The sequence below is a fragment of the Camelus bactrianus genome, chromosome 13 (assembly GCF_048773025.1).
Source record: "Camelus bactrianus isolate YW-2024 breed Bactrian camel chromosome 13, ASM4877302v1, whole genome shotgun sequence".
Classification (NCBI taxonomy): domain Eukaryota; kingdom Metazoa; phylum Chordata; class Mammalia; order Artiodactyla; family Camelidae; genus Camelus; species Camelus bactrianus.
The window spans coordinates 54,358,914-54,381,336 of NC_133551.1; the positions used below are offsets into that span (position 1 = coordinate 54,358,914).

At 48.3% G+C, this 22,423-nt stretch overlaps 1 protein-coding gene across 2 annotated transcripts; it reads left to right on the top strand.

The window, feature by feature from the left end:
• The first annotated feature begins 11,747 nt into the window (after nt 1-11,747).
• Nucleotides 11,748-17,516, top strand: C13H1orf216 (chromosome 13 C1orf216 homolog). 2 transcript variants are annotated; one of them, XM_074376871.1, is made up of 2 exons: nt 11,748-11,931; nt 14,101-17,516. In XM_074376871.1, exon 2 carries the CDS (start codon nt 14,103-14,105, stop codon nt 14,790-14,792), a length of 690 nt encoding a protein of 229 aa, XP_074232972.1. In that variant the 5' UTR covers nt 11,748-11,931; nt 14,101-14,102; the 3' UTR covers nt 14,793-17,516. The 2 variants fall into 2 exon arrangements, with proteins under 2 accessions (XP_074232972.1, XP_010958211.1); XM_010959909.2 differs by having other exon boundaries at nt 11,794-11,928.
• Nucleotides 17,517-22,423: the final 4,907 nt, after the last annotated feature.

Here is a 22,423-nt window from a genome sequence, read left to right on the forward strand (position 1 = left end):
AGAACTAGGGAGGAGGGCTGGATGTTTCTCCCCTCTTGCTTTCCCATATCCTTTTTTTGGCAGGGAGAGATGAAGAGGATTGGGATTGACCACTGAAGATAAGAAAATCAGTGCCTGAGAAATTTAGGGAGCAAGTGGCTTCTGCTCTAGGCTCCAGAAAGAAAGCATGCCTTGGAGAAAGAAAAGCAGTATCTTAAGCTCTGGGTGCCTTTTCCCCATGCCAGTGTAGCTGTCAGAAGGCAAGCCAAGCCTTGACCTTGGTAATGAGATTGAAGTGGAAAGCGCTTCCTGACCCACATGCCCTGTGCCCAGAGCACTGAGCCAACAGCTTCAGCTCCACTCTAATGAAACCAAAGCCCCAGGGTCTGTGCTCTGGCTCCTGCTAGGACTCGGCCTCCCTAGCTTGGAAATTACATACTTGGAGGGACAAGAGCCCGTGAGTCCGGGAGATGAGTGTGCTTAGCGTCCGTGCTTTCACCTCCTCTGTGCACCACGCTCTGAGGTAGGGACGTGTGGTATTTACTTCATTTAAACAGGTCTCTGAGCTCATTAATTCAGTCCACAGCTACACAAACCATACTAGAGTCTCGTCCATAAAGCATCAGGTTATACTCACCCAAGTGCTGTCGAGACAAGCTGCTCAGCTTCCTGTGCGACTTCTTGCCTGCCTCTCTGCAAACTACCCCACTTTGAGAATTTCTAATGGCTCAGAGTGGGTATTTTGGAGTTTTATCTCCCAGAGTTATATCTAATAATTCTTGGGGATTCCTGTCCTGAGGCTTGTACACCTAAGAATATCCGGGGAGGAATATTAATATTATCATGACACTATCCGATTATATCATCCCCAGTACAGTATTATATCTTCCATCTTTGTGTCCTACTCACTGCCTGGCACATGCCTGGAATGTAGAAATGCCCAGTAAAGGTTGAATGAAGAAGACCACACCTTTCAGAGCCTCCATGTACATATCTATAAAGCGAGGATAGTAATCCATGCCTGTCTTGAAGCTGCTGTGAGGCTTATTGGAAGATGTATGTGGATGCGTTGTGTCGAGTGCTACTCTGCAAGCATATGGATTTGCCAGTGTCACAACCGCATCATGTTTCATGGACCATTCATTCCTCAAAGGCCTGTTGTCTCATAACCATCTCAAACTTAACATCTTTAAAAATCTGATCTTCCTTCTCTAAAAACCAGCTTTTCCTCTTGAGTTTCCCATTTCAGTAAAAGGTATTTCCAGATACCCAGTCAGTCAGGCTGGAAACCTGAAGGACATTCTCAACCCCTCCTTCCTTACTCTCATAATCAAACAATCTCTAAGTCCTGTTATTTCTACCTCCAGATTGCATCTTGAATCACCTGTACAGCCAGTGCCCTGTCCATGATTCCAGAATTTCTTGCCAGGCTACTGCAGTGCTTCCTAACCTTTCCACTCCTATTTTTGCTTCCTCTCCATCAATCTGTGCACAGCAGCCAAAGGGCAACCTTTGTGTAATCAAAGTGGAGGATGTCACTCCCTCACTTAAAACATTTCACAGTCTTCCACTGCACTCAGAATTAAGTTCAAACTCCTCATGGCCTACAAGGCCCTCCATGGTACAGCTGTGCCTCCCTCTTGAGCTATCCACCGTTCTCCATTCACATTACACTCGGCGCCTTCCCTTTTCCTGGAATGACCTTTGCTCACCATCCTCCTTTTCTGATGTTAGCTTAAATCTAACTTTCTCAGAGATACCTTCCATTACCACCCCTTTCTTAATTAGGCTACCTTGATTAGTTTCCTATTTTTTTCTTTTGGATCTTTAATCACAGTTTGCCACCTGCTACCTTAATGTTTGTTTGCGTCTGCCTTCCCCATTAGACTAACTTGTATGAAAGCAGAGACCATGTCTATTGTGTTAAATTTAAAAAAAAGTGTGTTTCCGGCATATGCCTGGCACATAGATTGTTCAATACATATTTATTGAGTAATGAGTGATCTGAAGCCTGGAAGACCTCATGGTGAAGAGCTTGAGCTGAATGGCTTGCAAAGACGCTTTCTAGTGTGGGATAGACTCGGGGTGGTTGCTGTGTGAGACCTTAAGCCTGTGCTCTGCAGGTTATGAGTGGCAAGACCTTGGAATAAGTCATTGTCTCTGAACTTTTTCCTTCAGCTGGAAAATGACGCTAAAGTGAAATGGTTTGGTTAAGCTCACAGAGTTATGATTAGGATCAAATGTACAAATTGATGTGAGATAACTGGGCACATTTAGGAGGCTGTGCTAATGCTGGCTAACCCACTGCTGAAGAAGGGGTGAGGTTGATGCCTCATTATGGTCTGGCTGAGTGGGAAGGACAGGCCAGACCTCACCAGAGCTCCACACTCGCCGGCCCACAGGCCCATCCCAGCACAGCAGTGGCCGGCTCTGTGCTGGGCCTTGTGAGCGTGGTCGGGATGGGGGTCTGCTTGTGTGCCTGGACTCACAGCGAGCTGGGGAAATAGGCACAGCTTTGTGTGTGGCTGGTGTCACCTCAGACTTTACCCTTTGAGACCCAGGTGCCAGATCTCTGTCCCTAGTACTTGTATTGCATTGGTCGGTACTATCCATGTCCTTCCCATCCCTCTTTCTCTCCTGCCTTCTCTCACCTGGAAGGATTTTCATTTTCAGTTTATTGATCCAGTTCCTCCCTGTGGTGGGATACATAATAGGAAAAGGGGGTTTGAAGTAGCTATAGCCTAAGGGAGATCGGAGGCAGCTATGGGGCTGGATGCCTGGGTTCTTTCCCTTCATTTTAGAAGGAACCAGAGTCTGGTATTCTTGCTGGCTGGTGGGATGGAGGTGGGGATGAAGAGGCAGCTCCCAGCTTCAGGCTGGAAAGTCACTGGGTCCAGTGTAAGGGGTTTAGGAGCCGGGTTGGGAGTCCTGTAGGTTTTTTAGCCCCCATCTCTTTTTCTCAGAGGCTGAAGGAAAAAAGCTGAACTGCCCACCCCTCTCTTTGTTTGTCTTGTCTAATTTAACTTATGTTATTTATCAAAAAGACAGGTTATTTGGAAAACCAGATGGACCCAGGCAAAAATCATCTGGGTTTTCCAAACGTGAAAAATTAGGTTCTGGGGGCCCAGGAGGAAAGGCGTATGAGTGTGAGTGTGTGTGTGTGTGACGGGTGTTGAGAGGGGGTGAGGAGTATCGAGAGTACTTTATGCCTCTGCAGTCAGACCCAGAAATTGCTCTGTGACATCCAAGCTTCCCCCCTCCCGCTTTTTCCTTCAAGTTCTTTATGATTACAATGCAAGTGAAAAAAAACTAAACTCTTTTCGTTGGCGGCTGGGAGTGCCGAAAGGTTTAACTGGCCAAGGATGAGAACATGTCAGGGCTATAGCAGAACAGCAGCTGACAGCTTTCTCCAGCTCTCCTGCCCTTGCCTCCTCCCACAGAGCCACTGAGTTAGTGAGAGGTCCAGGGTACAGAGAGGTATCTGGAGCAGAAACCTCCACCTCTTGTCCCTTCAGTGTTATCCAAAAATGATCACAGCAGGTATGGAAGTTAGACATTAGGGGAAGAACTTACCCTTTCGTAACTTTCTGATGGTGAGATGGCCAGAGAGCATTGGGGATAAAGGGTTGTCTATCCATTAAATATCCAGGGAAGGAGCTAGCTCTGTAGCTACAACAAGGAATTTTTAAAGCTTGTGGTTCTGTTACCTCTGGGCAGCAACATTATTAGGAAGGAACTGAAGCAGGAGGCTCTGGAGGCATGACTCTTGGCTGCGATAGAGGAAGTGTTCTGGCCGAAAGCGTAAGGAGCGCCATTGTTCCACATACACACGCGTGCACACACAGAGAACAGAGCCAAGACCCTTTCCAGCCTGAAGAATTTTTGGCAGCAGCAAGAGCACTTGTCCCATTGTGAGTGTCATTTTTTAAAGTGTCACTGGACTGTGAAAGACACTTAATAACTTGATCTCATCTGTATAATCTGAGTTAATACTAGCTCTACACTTGCAAGGATTAAATTTGAAAAATTTGTGAAGTGTCTGCCTCCAGGCCCAGCATATAGTAAACCTCAATGAGTGCTTGTTGAATGAATGAATCCCTGAATCGGAGCGTTAAGGGTCCTTTGACCATTTGCAAAGGTCAGTGTGTAACTGAGGCTTGTGAAGGCTGTCCTGTTGAGCCTGGAGCCTGGGGCATAATCTATCATTTAACACATGTTGAATGAGTATCTGTGATGTGTGTGGTAGATCTGTGATGCACCACCCCATCCCCTTCAATAAAGGCCTTGCTGGCCCGGCTGCAGACAGCAGCCTTCAGTGAGGGGACTGCCCCAGCTGCAGAGAACAGCTTACCCAGCGCTCACGCCCCTTCCCAGCACAGTCCACATCCAGTGATGACAGGAGTGTAAAGGCCTGGCCGTGTCAGCTCACTTTGGGACAATTCTAAAGGACCCATTCTCCCTTCAGAGCTCTCGGAGGGGTTGACTGAGACTGTCATGGACCTGTGTGGTAGTTTAGCTGCTTTCCTCTCCCTTACACAGACACTGATCCCAAGGGCACTGCTTAGTAAATAGCCTGCATCCTAAACTGTCTGAGTCTGCCTCCTGGGCAATCCAGCCTGTGAGTGTGCTAGTCTTGGTGGCCAAGGCTTTAGGACAGGAAAGGATGGAGTCTCCTTTGCAGTTTCCAGCATTTGTTTCCAGCGTTGGAGGGATCAGTGCTGCCTTTTTATGTCCACCAGAGGGCAGCAGCAGCATAGCAACCTGTCCTGAGGCTCCAAGTAGAGGGCCTGGGGTCTTTCCTCGGTCCCCCTCCCACCCCCAGTATTCAGTATTAGGCAGGATCACCTCCCTTAGTATGCCCACCCTCCTAAGGGAATAAAACTTTGGGAAACTGTTGAGGCCTTAGTTTTGTCAGTCTCAACAGGGCTGCCTCCCACACCAGTGCCACGGCACATCTATCTTCCTAATGTGGATCCCTTCCCCCCTCCTCAGCTGGCAACATCCTTGCCCAAGATCTCCACCTCTCCACACTCACCATCCACGATAGATTTGTTTTCTGTGTGACAAGGTAATTATGAGCTTGGGGCCAGCAGGCCCAGGGGCCAGTCTGAGGATGGTCAAACTTCAATCTGGTTCTCCCTGTTCTGCTCACATTATTGATTTTTAGTTTTATTTATTATGATGATTTTTCTGTGTGATCTGGCTCTGGTGACATGAGATACGGAGGCGAGAGGGCAAGAGCAAATTTATTCTTGTCACAATTTAGCTTCTTGAAACCACGTGCCCACCCGACATTTTTTCTAATCTAATGGTCTCAGCATTTTTGCTTACCTGTCTTCATTCTATTCCCTACTCCCCAAAGATTCTCCCAGGAATTGGAGCCAACTGTGGCTAGAGGATGCCGTTAACTCATCAGCCAGCCTTTATCCCATCCCCATTATCCGTCAGTTAATTCTAGGCTCTCAGCTCCCCAACTCCCTGCTTCTTCCTCAGCCCTCTCCCAGGGCAGTCCTGAGACAGGCCAAGCTCTGTGCCTTCTATTCGTATGTCTCCCAGGAGTTTCTCTGGCTGTGAAATGGGCGTGGGGAAAACCTTACCAGGAAGCTTTCAGAACGTAAGATTGAGATTGAGTGGAGCCTATTGAAAAAGCATGCCTGCCTGACCTTCAGCCTACTAAAGGCCTCCCATCATGTAATCTACTTCCTTGTGGGGGAGAGGGGGGGAAGGCTTTAGGCAATAAATTACAAGTGGGAGAGGGCACTCTGAACCACTCTGCCATGGGAATCAGCTGAGGCCAAGGGCGATTTGTGGGGCCACGTTCCCCCAGCCTGTTTTCTCTGTGTGTGCCAGGAGAATGAATAAATCATTGTTCAGGGGCGGGATGCAGCTGCCGGGCTCCTCCCCTCGGCACATGCCCCGACTCCAGCTCCTCCATTGAGGGCTGCTGGAGCAGAGCGGTTTATACACCCAGCTCCCCAAATCCTATTGAGGCCTCCCCCTTCGCACGAGCCACCGGCTCCAAGCCCATTCAGCCAGGCCCTTTGTGCTGGAGGTTAAGTGGTTACATGTGGGGGGCACCCAGAAAGGACCTGTCAGGCCCTGAAAGACCGTGCTGATACCGTGCCCTCCTACTGATGAATGGGTGGGTGGAGGAGAAGTGGGCGGCCAGAGGGTGGGGTAGGGGAGAGGCCATGGGGATTATGGAGCCCACAGGAGGCAGCTGCTGGAAAGGGGGTGGAACTGGCACTCCCTTCTCTCATTCCCCCTTCGGATCAGCTTCTCTACCTCACTCCCTCTGTTGTGGGCTCTGGGACCTTGGATTTGGCTTCTCTGGGCTCTTGGGGGAAGAGAGGCCATTTACCACCTGGGTGCAATGGGAGCAGTCTATACTACCTTTTCAGCAGCTCCAAAACACCCCTCTGTTTCTCCTTTTTCCCTTCAGGGTCAGGAGAGGAGAAGCAGGGAAGGGGAGGTAGAGAAATTCATCCCCTAGGTTCATGTGGAGCAGTAGATTTGAAACTGCCCCTCCTAGCTTTAAAAGCTTCCTGGGCGGCCCTTCAGGAGCTGTTCGGGGTGGAGGGTTCAGGGCAGGAGAGAAGATCTCAAACTGGGTATATTACAAAGATTTTGTTGGAAAACGATAATTCTAAAGCTTAAAAAAAAAAAGCCTTAAAACTTCAGATTCGATGTACCTCCCCCTCATTTTACATCTGAGAAAACAGCCATGTTAGGGGTGGAAAATGGGCATGTCTTTCTGAAGGTAATCACACAGCAGTTTCTGGAGAGACTGGAGTGGCACTCTACCTTTAAGAGGCAGTGGAGAAACAGATGAACAAAACAACTGGGTCACCAGCTTCTGAGGCCTTCCTTTCCTGAGATGAGCTAATTCTGGGGAATGGTTTTCCTCCTAACCTGCCTTCAGGGCTCTCTGGCACATCAAAGGTCCTCCAGGGCTGTGCTTGGCCTTGGGAGCCCAAGTAACCGTGTTCACAAATATAATGTTATTTAACAATGTCCAAGGCATATTTGCTTTATTTAACCGAAAAAGGTTAAAATGCTCTAATTTGCCTAAGTTCCCAAAGCCATGTGGGAAGTTGACGGACCGTAAGAGCTCAGGAAAGGAGAAGAAAGCAGGTTGCAGTGCAGCTTGTACCCCCGGACTGGATGCCTGTGCTTTGTTCTGATGTGGAAGCTCTGGGGGCTTCCTCAGTTATTACCCTGCTGCCCACAGGATGCAGCCCAAGCTTTTTGCAATGGTGGTCAAGGCCTTTCACAACTGGGCCAGATTTATCCTCCAGACTCGTCTCCCATCTCCATTTCCCCCGCAAGCTCCAGCCACACTGGCCTCCTCTGTTACATGAACACATGCACCACATACAATTTCCTCTGCCTTCTCCTGCTTTCTCTTGGTGAGCTTCTGTTCATCCTTCAAAGCCTGGCTCAAACACCACCTCTGTGAAGCCTCTCTTTACCCTCTTTCGTGCTCATTACTTTTTCTTTCTAGCTCTGTTGCAGGACCTGTCACATCGTACAGCCCACTCTTGTCTATTTCCTTTTCTAAACAGAGAGTTCCCCAAGGCTGCCACCAGTTCTGATTCTACCTGAGTCCTCAGCACAGTACGTGACACTGTAACTGTGTGCTGAATGGGAATGGATGGATGGGAAGGGGCAAGGTCTTTGAGATTGGAACACCTTGACCCTACCGGTCTCTTTCTTCCTGGGAGTACTGACATTGAGAAATTGTCCACCTGTAGAGGAAGTCTTACACCTGTCCTATTTCCTAGAGTAGAAATTCCCCTTATCTTTCCTTGTCTCCCCTCCTTGCCTGACACCCCAGGCCCCTAGGGCCTGGATCTGGCTACTCATTGCTAGCCAGTCTTGGCTTTGACATCTGTCTGCTTACCAAGATACTGACTCACTGCTTACTGCTGGATCCTCATGATGGGCTGGCCTGCTGCAGAGCCCTGTTCAGGCTGATACTGGCCATCTCTGGTGATTTCTGTGTCCCTGCCAATTAAGTCCCCACAATCTATGTCACTGGGTGGACACCTACAGACAGACACCCCTTCACCTAGGGTGACTGATTCCCTGGCATCCTGACTGAGGAAGCTTCTGGTGAATGAATAACAGTCATCTACATATCTGCTTTTCTGGGGTCATGCAGATATGGACGCCCCTGCCTTCCTGGGGGTTTTTGTTCTCCAGGCTCCCAGCTCTCTGAAAATCACAGAGTGGCCAGCACCACAGTCTGAGCGCTTACTGCATTGATTTTACAGCACTAGAGTGTCCCACCCAACATTGCCCTTGACTACAGAAGAGAGGCTACACTTGGATGCTCTTGGAACTTACTTTATCAGGTACTATGTTATTTAGAAATAACCACTTTATAGAACAATGAAGCGACCAAATGATGACTCAGCTTTTGCTGAGTTTTTGCCTGCTGAGTACAATATAGACTTTAAATCAACAATTAATATATACTTCTTTGTTTTTTGTAGCCAGAATATATAGGAAGAGGTAGAGGTGGGTGTGATTATATCTAATGATTTTCTCAAAGAGTATGCTTCCTGTTTCTGACATTCTGGGTTCTGCAGGTCAGGAAGTTTTAGCAACTAGGGAGGAATGTTTCTAACCAAGGAACATAAAGATGATTCCACTGAATTTCAGGTTCCTCATAATACTAGAGGAACAGAAGAAAGGAGGTCACACTGTAGGCTGGACTGATAATGACTATCAAGGGGAAATAGAGTTGCTACTACTTAATGAGGCTGAGAGGTACATGAGTGGGACCCAGGGGACCGCCTTGTGCTCTTCTATTAATCAGGATTCTTTTGATTGCCAGCGAAAGAAATTCCACTCAAGGTAGGCTTGGCAAAATAAGAGCCTAGTGCAAAGTATACAAAGGCCTCAGGAAATGGGGACAGGACTATCACCAGGACTTCTGTCTTTTGTCTCTGTATCTGTGTGTCAGACTTCCACTTGGCAGGGAAGGTGATTGCACTAGCCCTAGGCTCACATCTTCCCTGCTTTGTCTTCCTTTAATTTTATTTCAGAAAGTCCCAGAGAAGGACCCTGACTCACATAGAATGGGAGTCCTATTCCTGGACTCATCAGGCTCCCATTTGATCCACCTGGTTAGAGCTGGAAGGAGAGGCAAGAGATGCCATTCAGGACCCACCAAAAAAACAATTAGATAATGTTGTGGCTGGATGACTGGGAAGACCTGCATCACTGAAGACCACCAAAGCTCAGAAACTACCAGTGAGGATTTGGGTCATGTCATAAGGGAGACAACTCTGCCTAACGGTAAGGGACAAGGGAAAAGGGAGAGTACTTAGGCCTTTAGACTCTGATGTAGAATTGGGGCGGAGGTCTCTGCCTGTATATTCGTAGCTGGGGGACTATCCAAAGTTTGAGTTACTTCTGCCTTTTCCTTTTTATTTCCTTTCCCTCTTAAAATAAGAGTTATCATAATCATTAAACAGTTTTTTTCTTTTCCATTTCCCTCATTTTGTATATAGGATTTGTTGGTGTGATTTAATTTGCCATTTAGTCTCTAGGCTGCACAATGGTAAGTTGGAAGAGTGTGCCTCATCATGGAGATCAGACTCAAATTCTTCTTCTTTAAAAACAACAAAAAAAGCAAAAGACCAGATACTATAAAACTCCTAGAGGAAAACATAGGCAGAACACTCGGTGACATACATCACAGTAATATTTTTGAACCAGCTCCTGGAGTAATGGAAATAAAAGTAAAAATAAACAAATGGGATCTAATTAAACTTACAAGCTTTTGCACAGCTAGGGATACCATCAACAAAATGAAAAGACAACCTACAGAATGGGAGAAAATATTTGCAAATGATGCGACTGACAAGGGACTAATTTCCAAAATATACAAATAGCTCATACATCTTAATATCAAAGAAACAAGCAATCCAATCCAAAAATGGGCTGAAGACCTAAACAAGCAATTGTCCGGTCAAGACATACAAATGGCCAACAGGCACATGAAAAAACACTCAGCCTCGCTAATTGTCAGAGAAATAAAAATCAAAACTACAATGAGATAACACCTCACACCAGCCAGAATGACCATCATTGAAAAGTCTACAAATGATAGATGCTGGAGAGGGTGTGGAGAAAAGGGAACCCTCCTACACTGTTGGTGGGAGTGTAGATTGGTGCAGCCACTATCGAGGACAGTATGAAGGTTCCTTAAAAAACTGAAAATAGACTTACCATATGATGCAGCAATCCCACTCCTGGGCACATATCTGGAGAAAAATAAAACTCAAAAAGGACACATGCACCCCTATCTTCATAGCAGCACTATTTACAATAGCCAAGACATGGAAACAACCCAAATGTCCACCAACAGATGACTGGATAAAGAAGATGTGGTACATATATACAATGGAACACTACTCAGCCATAAAAAAGAATAAAATAATGCCATTTGCAGCAATATGGATGGACCTGAAGATTGTCATTCTAAGTGAAGTGGGCCAGAAAGAGAAAGAAAAATGTCATATGATATCACTTATATGTGGAATCTAAATTTAAAAATAATAATAATAATAATACACTACTCATTATTTCTAAGATGACTGATTTCTTGAATATGCATAAGGACATTCGACTGTCCTTCATCACTGGATTACTGCATTCTGTTGATTCTTATTTTGTGGTTGGCTTTATTTCTTTGATAATTATGTAAGTTTAAAAAGCTAAAGCTCTAATCTGTTCTTAGAAACAATGATTAGTACATAAATGTAAACTTAAAAAAAGTGCAGTATGTTGTATATATGTATTTACATGCAATATAATGTATATGTGCAGTCAAACTGTAATAATTCTACCTAACAAAAATGATAAAGGGAAAATAAAATAAAATATTTAAAAAGCAAAAGAAAGGGAGGAAGGAAAGACAAGGGTATTCTTAAATTTAAGATTCAAAGATGAATCCATACTCGTTTTGTTTTGTTTGTTTTTAATCGGAGGTGTGGAGGGGGAGCATGAGGAAGGTATAACCAATTGCTTGGTTTGAGTACCCAGTAAACCTGGGGATATGGAAAGGACCTCCTGGAAGCTCCTGTGTCCTGAAGGCTAAATTAGTCCTAGACTTCTTTCTAGGGCTGCCTCTACCTAATAATAGCCAGTGCTTTTGGTTTTACCACTAGAGTCAGCAATTACTCTGTTCATTAATTGACTTTAATCAAATAAGCACAAAACAAACATGTAACTTCAAATTGTGAAAAGATGCTATGACGAAAAGGAACAAAATGCCCTGGGATAATATAAAAGGGGGAACTAATCTGGCCTAGGCGGTCAGAGGAGGTTTATCTGAGAAGAGTTCAGATACTACAGGGGAAGAGAATTTTAGGGAGAGGGAAGAGTGCGGCGGAAAGGAGCGCGAGGCCCAGATGCAGCGACGAAAGGCAAAGACTGAAGCTGGAGACGTAGGGCAGGATGCGCAGAGCCCTGCGGCTGCCGATTTAAGGATTTATCCTGCAATGCGGACGCCATGGAAGGCTTTTAGGCAGGAGGGTGGAGACATGATCAGATTTTCATTCTGAAAATGCCACTGTATCTTCTGTGAGGCAAACCGATCGGAGGGACCCAGTGAAAGCAGTTAGGAAATAAAACAGGACCTGCAAGGCCTGGGTCAGCGCTGCCGAAGGCGGGGAGGCGGTTCCTGCGCGCTGGCCCGCGCGCGGCTCCGCGGAAAACCGAACCGGCCCACGTGGGCCAGGCCGCCCCGCCCCGCCGCTCTGACGCCGCGCGACTCCGCAGCGCCGGCCTGGGCTGGACGCGCGGCCCGGGAGCCCGCACCCGACTCCCCGGCCCGCGGTGACTCCAGGCCGAGCGACCCCACAGCCCCGAGGGACGAGTTCCCGCCGCGGGGCCTGCGGAATCGGAGCCAGCCGTGCGGGGCGGCGCCTCCAGGTTGTGAGTCGGGGCCCCGAGGGGGAGGGTTTGGACCGCAGCCGCAGTGGGCGGGGGTCGCGGCCTCCGCTCAGCTGCCTCTTTTGGGGAGATTAGGGAAGGACAGTTAGCATCCTCTGTCTCTTGTGGGCAGTCTCGCTCTCCCGCCAGGCTAGGTAGGAAGGGAGGCCGCCTCCCCCTATCCTGACAGAGTTACCCCGCCACCAGTCCCACCCCATCGCCCCCGGCAAATTGCGGATTAGCTTGGAGAGAGGCCTGATCCTGCGGCATATCGTTTCCATTTTACCGTCTCTGAGAACCCCTGATCCTTAGCAGCACCTAAGCCCAGCTTCCTTCACGGCCCCGCCCAAGTTTAGAAAAAAGAAAACATTTGGGCGGGGAGACCTCTAGGCACCTTGCTTGGCAGGATGGAGTCTGTAGGTCACAAAAGGACTGTCCCTAACCATTGCCCCCAGGACTTCTTCCCACTTACTGGATGTAGGGAGGGGCCCTGCCACCGCCACTTACACTATTCTTCACTCTTACTGATCCCCAATTTTTCTAATCCTAGTAATAAATGGTCGGTAGAATATGTTTGTCAACTTAAATCCTAATTTTGGTAGAAGTCAATTTTGGGAAGGAAAGAATAATGTGGTATATGCCCTCTCTCCAGGGCCTCAGGATGGAGCAAGCTACAGGCAGGAACACAGGGTAGTACTAGACCATGAGGGAAGGGGCAAGGTCAGAAGAGAGTCTTGTCAGTGGGAGAGGGAGTTCCTCACTGAGCAGAGGAGGGAACGGAACCCAGCTCTCCTGGCCCTGGGCAGTCAGCAGTAGCCTCTGCAGGTGTTGGCTCGGTCTCCCTGAACATAGATATCCCACTGCAGTTCCGCACCCCACCCCGCGCCACCGCCCTTTCACTCAGTTGCTCAGCAAGGATGTTCTGACACCTGCTTAGTGCCAGGCTCCATGCTGACTTCTGAATGTGATGGAGGATATACAGAGGAGTTCCACGCCTAGTCAGGGAGCCAGATGTATAAGCTGCTGTTACAGAATAGACTAAAAAACAAAAAACAAAAAACGCAAAACCAAAAAATGTTGAATAGATATTTACCAACCATCAACTATGTGCCAGGGGCAAAAAACAAACATGGGTAAGACAGCATGTACCCAGGGCAGGGGGGATCCAGAGGAAGGCATAGGTAACTGTGTGTGTTTGTGTATTACTGAGGCAGTGGGGAGAACATCAAGATGGCTTCAGAGAGGTGGGGATATTACAGCCGAGTTTTGAAGTACAAAAAAGAGTTTTCTAGGTGAAGAAAGGAGGATCTTGGAGGGAAGGGAAGAGGTTGGGTATCAGAGGCCAGCGGAATTGCGTGAGAATGATGGTGTGTCCTGAGATCTCTGAGCAGTTTAGGGTGGCGGGAGGGGCAGAGTGGCAAGAGGCAAGTCTGGATTGGTGAGCAGGGGCCAGATGAAGCACAGCCTCATCGCCCATAAAGAGATTTAGCGGGAGTTTGGGGAGGGAGGCATGACAAATCAAATTCACGGTTTTACCTGGAGGCAGAGACGTCAGTGAAAAGGCTATGGCAATCAGTAATCCAGGTATGAAATGGGCTGAACCAAGTGAAAGTGAGGGGAGATGCGCGCTCGCGCGCGCGCACACACACACACACACACACACACACACACAGAGAGAGCGAGGTTTTTAAGAGGAAGAATTGATTTAAGAGGATGAATTTGATGGCCAGTAGGTGGGGAAGGAAGCCAGGTGAGGAGTTCCAGGGTGCTGTCAGTTTCCAGCTGCAGTGACTGGAGAGTGGGGGCCCCTTTGCTGCGGATGCTGAAGAGGGAGAGCCGTAGGATTTGAGAAGCCTATGGTTGGCTGCAGAATGCAGTAGCAGTTGGATCTGGGCTGGAGACAGATCTCAGAATTACCAATACATGGTGATTCTTGAAGAGAATGAGGTCATCTGAAGCCAAGTGCATAGAAGACAACAACCTGCCTGAGGGCTGAGGGCAGACCCTGTGAGGAGAGGGAGAACCAGCAGGCAGAGAGGGAGGAGGAAAACCACAAAGGGAGCTGTTCCCGGGGGCTAGAAAGGAACAGCCTTGTTCCTGCTGTTGGATTGCCTCAACTTCAGGCATCCCACCCTGTCCTGCTCTGACCAGTCTTCTGCTTCCCCTTTACAGACATGTTCGCCATCCAGCCAGGGGTAGCGGAGGCAGGGCAGTTCCCGGGGGGTCCGCCTCCGGGAGCATGCCAGCCCCAGCTTCAAGCAGACAGCAACTCCAACTTCATGGCTAGTGCCAAGGATGCCAATGAGAACTGGCATGGGATGCCAGGCCAAGCGGAGCCCATACTCAGGAGGAGTTCCTCTGAGTCGTCTTCTGACAACCAGGCCTTCCAGGCCTCTGGACTCCCTGAGGGAGAGGTCCGTAGCCCCCCAGAGGGTGCAGAGATCCCTGGAGCTGGGCCTGAGAAGATGGGTGGTGCCGGCACAGTCTGCTCCCCTATGGAGGACAACAGCTATGCCAGCAGCTCCCTGAGCACTAACAGCCCTAGCAGCAGCCCTGAGCCTGCCTGTGGGACCCCTCTGGGCCCTGGTCCTCCAGATCCCCCTCTGCCCTCGGTGGCCCAGGCTGTGCAGCAGCTGCAGGCTCAAGAGCGCTACAAAGAGCAAGAGAAAGAGAAGCACCACGTGCACTTGGTGATGTACCGTCGCCTGGCCCTGCTCCAGTGGATCCGGGGCCTGCAGCACCAGTTGGTCAACCAGCAGGCCCGTCTGCAGGAGAGTTTCGACACCATTCTAGATAACCGGAAGGAGCTTATCCGCTGTCTCCAACAGAGGGCAGCACCATCCAGGCCCCAGGACCAGGGCTAAGGGTGTCCCTCTACAGGGGCGCAGGGGTGTATGTATATATTTGCAGGCATGTGTGTGGTTGTGCACAAGTAAGTACAGATTATTTGCTGGTATGAGTGCTGGGGAGCATAAGTGAGTATGTCAGTGCTACATGTAGGCAGATGTACACAGGCGTGTGTGAATTAGCACCTGTGCGTCAGCATGTGTGCAATGTGGACACACGGGCCAACTTTTGTGCAGGCCTATGTGTGAGTTTGTACATGTGTGTATATGTGTATGTATGTAAGAGGGAGTAAATTTGTGTATGCACATGTGGACAGATACCCCACAGTATATGTATATGTGCATGAGTGAAGATAGATATGCAAAAGATGTGTGTTTACATAAAAGTTTGAGTGTGCAGACTTGTAGTGGGTGTTTGTGAGTGAGCCGTTGTGTGTGCAGGCCTGTGTGTAGGGGGTGCATGTGTACAGGTGCAGGCATGGGAAGTGTATATTAGGTCCATGTATATTTGCAGGCTGACTCACAAGCAAGTGTATGCAAATACATGTTCAGTTGCACATGTGGGGCATCCATCCACACCCTGTGTACCATCGCCTACACTAGCCTTTTTTCTCCACAGGGTCCCGCTGCTCCCTGGAGAGAGGGCTAGCCTGCTGTCATTTATCTGAAGGTTGTGGCTAATCCATTCTCCTGGGATTTCTCGGGCCACCTCTCCTTACCCCTCCCCCTCACTCCTCCCAGACCTTGCTCTGCTAAAGGCTGCTGTCCCTGGTGGTGGATTTGCTATAGGAAGTTAGGTGGTTGTTCTGACCTGAAGTGGCTTGTGGCTGCAATTTTGCCAAGGTATTTGGTAGAGAATTAGTATCAGGGAAGCAAGCTGGGGTGGTGATTGACGCCATGGCAGGGATGGGAGTGGGATCAGAGAAGAAGATAAGGGACTGTCCCTCTTGAACTCTGCCACATGGGAGACAGGGCTGGGGGAGGTGACGATGGCAGAACCTTGTGAAGACTAGGAGAATGGAAATTCTAACATTCCAGTTCCAAACAAATCACACCTCTCCACTGCAAAGGAGCTGTTGCAAACCATATTGACTTAAGCTTCTGATAAAAAAAGAATCTGTGTTAATATAGTGTTATCTGTCAATTACACCTCAATAAAAAAGAAAAAGGAAAGGAATGTGTGCTTTATAACCTTACAAGGAATAGATAGTTGTCCCAAGGCTGTTGGGGAAAATCTCACTTCCCTTTCTGTGCCTCTACCTGCTGTGCCTCTCTGGCTTTAGCAACACTGGATATCAAATTAATTTGATCCATTTCCCTGAAATCAGACTGGCTGAGCCAAGAGGAGCCACAGTTCATCTTTCCAGGGTGGGCAGGTGGTAGTGTCGGCCTAGCCACTGGAAGCTCTTAGGATGCTGGGTTGTATCCTCCTCTGTCACTGCATGGCCCTTTAAATGGGGTTGACATGCTCCAGCAGGGGCTCCGAGGACTGGGTGAGTTCTGGGGAGAACCCATGACTAAGGTAGCCGAGCTCTCTGCTTTGCTTCTGGAAGCCAAGACGATGCAACATCCTAAAAGGTGAGCAGTGGCACGGGAGGTCACTGATGCTGCCCTTGGTCCTGTGTCTCCCTATCTGTAAAATGTGTGGGTGGTGGGTTAAACGTATAGGGAATGAGGCTGAAGAAATGGCACTGGGTACTTTGTGTCTCACTCCTGCATGTTGAGTGTGAACCTTGCCTCTGGACCAACCAGGACAAATAAACTGGGGCAAAGATATGTATTTCTTGGGCTTGTGTTTCTGTTCTACCTATGGTCAGGTGCCTCTTCCACATCGCCTAACTCCCCTTTTGAGCAGGATTCTGGGCTGGGAGCTGTAGGGGTGGATGTGAGGGGAAACACTGGGCGGAGGAATTAAGTCTCTGGCTGGCAGTCTGCTGGGGGGGTGTGGGGAGAGGTGGGTGTTGCGGGGATCTCTCCTCAGGGCCTCAGTCAGAGGGAGGCTTTGGCTTCTGCCCAAGAGTCCATATGGGGTTGTCCTTGTCCTTAGCACAACTTTAGGCCCAAAGAGAGTGGCATAGATTGTAAAGGACACACATGCCCTTCCACCCACCCCCACAAAAACACACTCACATACTCAGCCCTGTCCAGAGCCACCCCTTCCCTGAAGAGGGGCCTGACTATAAAAGACTGAATTATAGTCCTTAGATGGTCTGACACAGATGTAGTTATAATACATGTACATAACTTCAGGTATTTGTTGATGCCCATCTAGATTAGATCTTGTATCTTTCATTAGTTTGTAGGATGATTCATTAATTCATTTCTCAAAAATCCAGTGCTTTTATAAAGAAAGTATGTTACAGTTGACCCTTGAACAACATGGGGGTTAGGGGCACAAACCCTCCACGTAGTCGAAAATCTGTATAAATTAAACAGAAACAGACTTGCAGACATAGTAAACAATCTTATGGTTACTGGGGGAATGCAGGTGGGAAGGGATAAATTTGGGAGTTGGAGATTTGCAAATGTTAACCACTATATATAAAAATAGATAAAAAAACAGATTTCTTCTGTTTAGCACAGGGAACTATATTCAATATCTTGTAATAACCTTTAATGAAAAAGAATATAAAAAAATACATATATATGTATGTATGACTGGGACATTATGCTGTACACCAGAAACTGACACATTGTAACTGACTGTACTTCAATTAAAAAAAAATCTGTGTATAATTTATAGTCAGCCCTCCATATGTGTGGTCTTTCCATATCTACGGTTCTGCATCCTTGAATTCAACCAACTGCGGATCACATAGTACTGTGGTATTCACTATTGAAAAAAATCTGCATATAAGTGGACCCATGGGGTTCAAACCCATGTTGTTTGTCACTTACTGCATAACAAATTACCTTAAAACTTAGTGACTTTAAGCAATACACATTTGTTATCGCAGCATTTCTGTAGGTCAGGAATTTCATGAGCTGCAGTCCAGGGTCCATGGCCTCATTGGTTGGGAGCATTCAGTTCTCGAGGGCTGTTAGCTGGAGGTCAGCTTTAGTTCTTTGCCACGTGAGCCATGGCAGCTTGCTTCATCAAAGCTCGCAAGCCAAGAAAGTTATAGAATTCTAACAAGACAGAAATCACAACTTTCTGCAGCCTAATCACAGAAGTGGCATCCCTCAATGTTGCCATATTTTATTATTTAAAAACGAGCTACTTAAAACAATACTACACAAGACTTTGAGTACCAGGAGGTGAAGATCGTCAGGGACCGTCTAAGAGGCTGCCTACTACAGGAGGCATATTTTGATTGATTAAATAAAGGTATATTTTTTTGATTGTTTTAAATTACACAATAAAATTTTTATTCTAGTTATAAAAAGTGAAACATTTCAGAGAAGTCTAATGTTTTCTTCACTCCTCCCAACAAGGTATTTTAAACTGCATGAAGTATACTTCTCACTGAAATTGTGACCCACGACATTAGTAATTCTTGTTATCTTGACATTTGACATTTAAACAGAAACAATATTGAACCAGTTTTAACAAACTCTATTTATTAAGAGCTGTTATCCTAGTAAAGGGCTATAGCTAAATTTGAATAACTTGAACCATGAGAATTTTTAACAAGACATCAAGCCCTCAGAGCACAAGAGGGTGAATTTTCAGGAAAGGTTCCTTTCCTGAACGTGTGAAGGCTCTTCTGAGTACAACCACGGTTAAGAGCACAGACTCAGAAGCCAGACTCCCGAATTTGGATGTTGGCACATTGCTTTTCGTCTCTGTGACCCTGGGCAAATCAATTAACTTCTCTGTTCCACAGTTTCCTCATCTTAAAATAAAGACAATAGTAGTAACTACCTCGTAGGGTTGTTGCAAGGATTAAATGAATAATATGCAAAACACTTAGAATATATAGTAAAGTTACATTAATGAGAATTATTATTATAAATAATGTTTGTGTGATGCACACCTAACTTTTTCATAGAAAAACAAGATTTTTCCTTGAGTTTGAATCTAAAATTTGAAAGACATCTTTTTAATTAAAAAAAAGGGTTTTAAAAAATAAAGCTGCCTAATATTCCTTTCTATAAAAGAGCTTTGTTTTTTTTGGGGGGAGGACAGGTAATTAGGGCTATTTATTTATTTATTTAATGGAGGTACTGGGGATTGAACCCGGGACCTCATGCATTCTAAGTGCGTGCTCTACCTCCACCTCCTTTCTATAAAAGAGTTTTCTGAGCTGAGAAAAAGATGAAAGCCAGACCAAGGAATCAGTGTGGTGAATTGTGTGTTTTTACAGGACCCCTGCCAGTCCTGGGTTTAGGGACAGACCCAGGCCCTGGAGTTGTGGTGGGTTAAAGGAGGAGCTTGGCAAAAGCAGGGAGTCAAAGCCAGAGCCAGACCAGCAGAGTGCGGGGCAGGGATGCTGAGGCAGGCAGAACCCTGGTGGATGAGCCGACCCAACCAAGAATTGCTGTTACCCGCTAGGTACACTGGCCAACAGGCTTGATAGTGGGAAATGCTGGGCCACTGCTGTATCTCCAGTGTGGGGAAGACCTGGTCCAGAGACTGCCTAGGTTGCCTCTATTTCTTTGCCTGTGGCAACTGCATGGACTGAATGAGGAAATGGACCTGAAGATGCTTTGTATACATTAAAACAATTGAGTGACCCCAGCACAAGGCCCTGCCCTTGAGCTGGTCTTGCCTGTGCAGGTAGGTGAGACTTGCATCTAAAAGACTAATGCACTAGCCACTCTGAGCCAAGGAGAAGGGGAGATGGGGCCAGCCCTCTGTGAAGGTCTCTGCCTGAGATTTCCATACCTGGGTGGTTGTTTTAAAGTCACTGAGTGGAGTTTTCTTAGTCCCTGGGACATTAGGAAGAGTGGGGAAGGTTCATGCACTAGGGAGAGGATTAGCCAGTTAGCCACCTTCCCCTTCCTGCGAGAGTGAAATCCCACGACCAGGAGAAAGGGAGTCGAACTCAGGTTTCTGGCCCTACCTGGGGAGCCTTGCTTAGCAGGAGGGATAAGGATGAGGCTGGGGTTCAGACCCAGTGACCCATGGGGGCAAGATGCACAGCAGAGGCCTGAGCAGGCTCCAGGGACAGGACTGAAGCATGCAAGAGCCTGGCGGGGAGGTAGTGCAGGGCTGAGTCCTCTGGGGAATAGAAAGTTCTTGGTCCACGGAAACTCTCTCCAGGGACCCCAGGTAGGTCTGCCCCATCAAGCATGGTCAGAGAGGATGAGGCTGAAACCTGCGGTGCAGGGAGGCAGGGAGCGACCTGGGAATGAGGAGGAGTGTAAGGATTTGAAGGGATAAGGAGACTGCAGGATGTGGTAGGTGGACTCCCCATCCCTGGGCTTGGCATATCCAGGCTCTGCATTACAGATGGTGCCCAACTTACGATGATTTGACTTATGATTTTTTGACTTTTTGATGGTGTGACAGTGATGAGTATTCAGTAGAAACCTACTTTGAATTTTGCTCTTTTCCTAGGCTGGTGACATGTAGTATGATGTTCTCTCAGGCCCCTGGAGGCGCTGGCCATAGGCAGCAGCTGCAGCTCCCACGCAGTCATGAGGGTAAACAACCAATACACTTACAACCGTTCTCTACCCAGAAAACCATTCTCTTTTTCACTTTCAGTACAGTATTCAATACATTATGTGAGCTATTTAACACTTTATTATAAAATAGGCTTCATATCAGATGATTTTGCCTAACTATAGGCTAATGTAAGTGCTCTGAGCGTGTTTAGGCTGGGCTAGGCTAAGCTGTGCTATTTGGTAGACTAGGTGTATTCAATGTATTTTTGATTTACAATACTTTCAACTTACAATGGGGTGACTGGGACAAAACCCCATTATAAGTGGAGGAAGATCTGAAGTGGCTATCTGTAAAGAGACTGAATGGCCTTTGATGACAGCCTGTGACCTGTCTACAGGCCTCCGTTTCCTATAGGCCTCACCCCAAACCCAGCGTTAGTGTTTCCTAATCACAGTGTGAACAGGTGACAGGAACAGAGAAGCAATGAATTCTCTGAGCCCCTGATCAAGGAAGACTTCCTGGAGGAAGAAGAGCCTAGAGAATGATTAGAAGTTGAGGCAACAGATGATAGTGATTCCTAGGGCAGACTGGACCCAGCTGCCTTGAATCTTCCCCTTACTGGGGGAGGCATTTATGCGAAATGGGGGCAATTATTATTTCTCTCATAATGTTATGTGCAAGTTCAATACGTTTACACATGTGAAGTATTTAGAGCTGGGCCTGGAACACAGGAAGGAGTCCATAAATGTTAGCTGTTACCATCGGCCGAGGAGAGGACAGTGATGCAACTGGGCAGTTTTGCTGTATATTAGAAATCATTGGTAAAGGTCCTTGAATCCCAGACCTATGAGTATAACAGGATGCTGGTGGTGAGAAGAGGAGCATGAGATGAGGGTATGGGATCCAAACCAGACCTCAAATCCACACTTATATACATGTTCACATCCGCCAGGCACCCAGACACGGGGGCACCAGACCCCAAGCCAGAAATGTGTCTGCTCCCCCTCTCCAGGCCTGAAGGCTTCTCTAGCCAAACCTTATTCTTCCTCGCTCCTCCCTGATTAACCCCTAGGCTCAGAACAGGTCAATCCTCTACCTCCTCCATTCTCATCACCAGTAGATTTGAGAAGAGATTTGGCTGGTTGTGGGACTGGCCAGCTGGAGGAGGGAGGTGGCTGGGGAGAAAAGGGGGTCATCGTAATGTTAGGGCCAGGGGAGAGGCTAGGTCCCCCAGGGTCCTGTACCTCAGCACACCCAGGATGCAAGAGGGCTCGGGCCGTGGGATGGGAGCAGTCCGAGGGGATTGGGGCATCGCTGGAGTGCGAGGGTGGCATGACCTTGCCCCAGGTTGGGAACGCAAGGTGGAGCTCCAGTGCCCCTCGCCGGGGAGGAAGGCGCAGGCTGGAGGCCGGCGTTCAGCTGCTGTTCAGCGGTCCCCGGGCGGGGCTCAGCCCCAGAAAAGGGGCAGACAAAGGGTCGGCCTCCCCGGACCCCGGCGCCGCCTTCAGCCCGCGGCTCTGCACAAAGCGGGAGGCGGGCGGAGCCGAGCCCGCCCCACGCGCCGGCGCTCCGGGGACTGTTGATCCGCACGATTGCGAGCGACGTTTCCTGCGCCTAATCCCAACAAGCATGAAAACGGCTCGCGCCGGCCCGCCAGCAGGCCCTTTGTCCTGGCCCCTCGCGGGACAGCTGCAGCCGGGATGACTACCCCCCTTTTGTGCCTCCCCCTCCGCGCCCCTCTCCGCCCTCCCCACCTCAGCTGCCTGGATGGCCGCGAGCCTCCCAGGGCTTTCGCCTCGGGCACTTGGACCGCACAAAGAGGGGCAGTGCCCCTAATCTGGGGGAGGGGGAGGATTAACCCCAGGGTCTTCAGGGAGAGGTGAGGCGGTGGAGGAAGATCAAGAGAAGGCTGCGGGTGAGCCCCCTGCGTGTGCAGGGCTGTGCGAGTGATGTGGGCCTGCAAGTGAGAACTTAGATGGGAGACTGGAGCCGTGGGTGGACACTATGAGTGGGTTGGAGTCAACGCGCTAGAGGGGGCTCGTTGTTGCTCATGCTTCTTGGACTCCTCTGGCCAGCCCAGAATATTCAGTGTTCA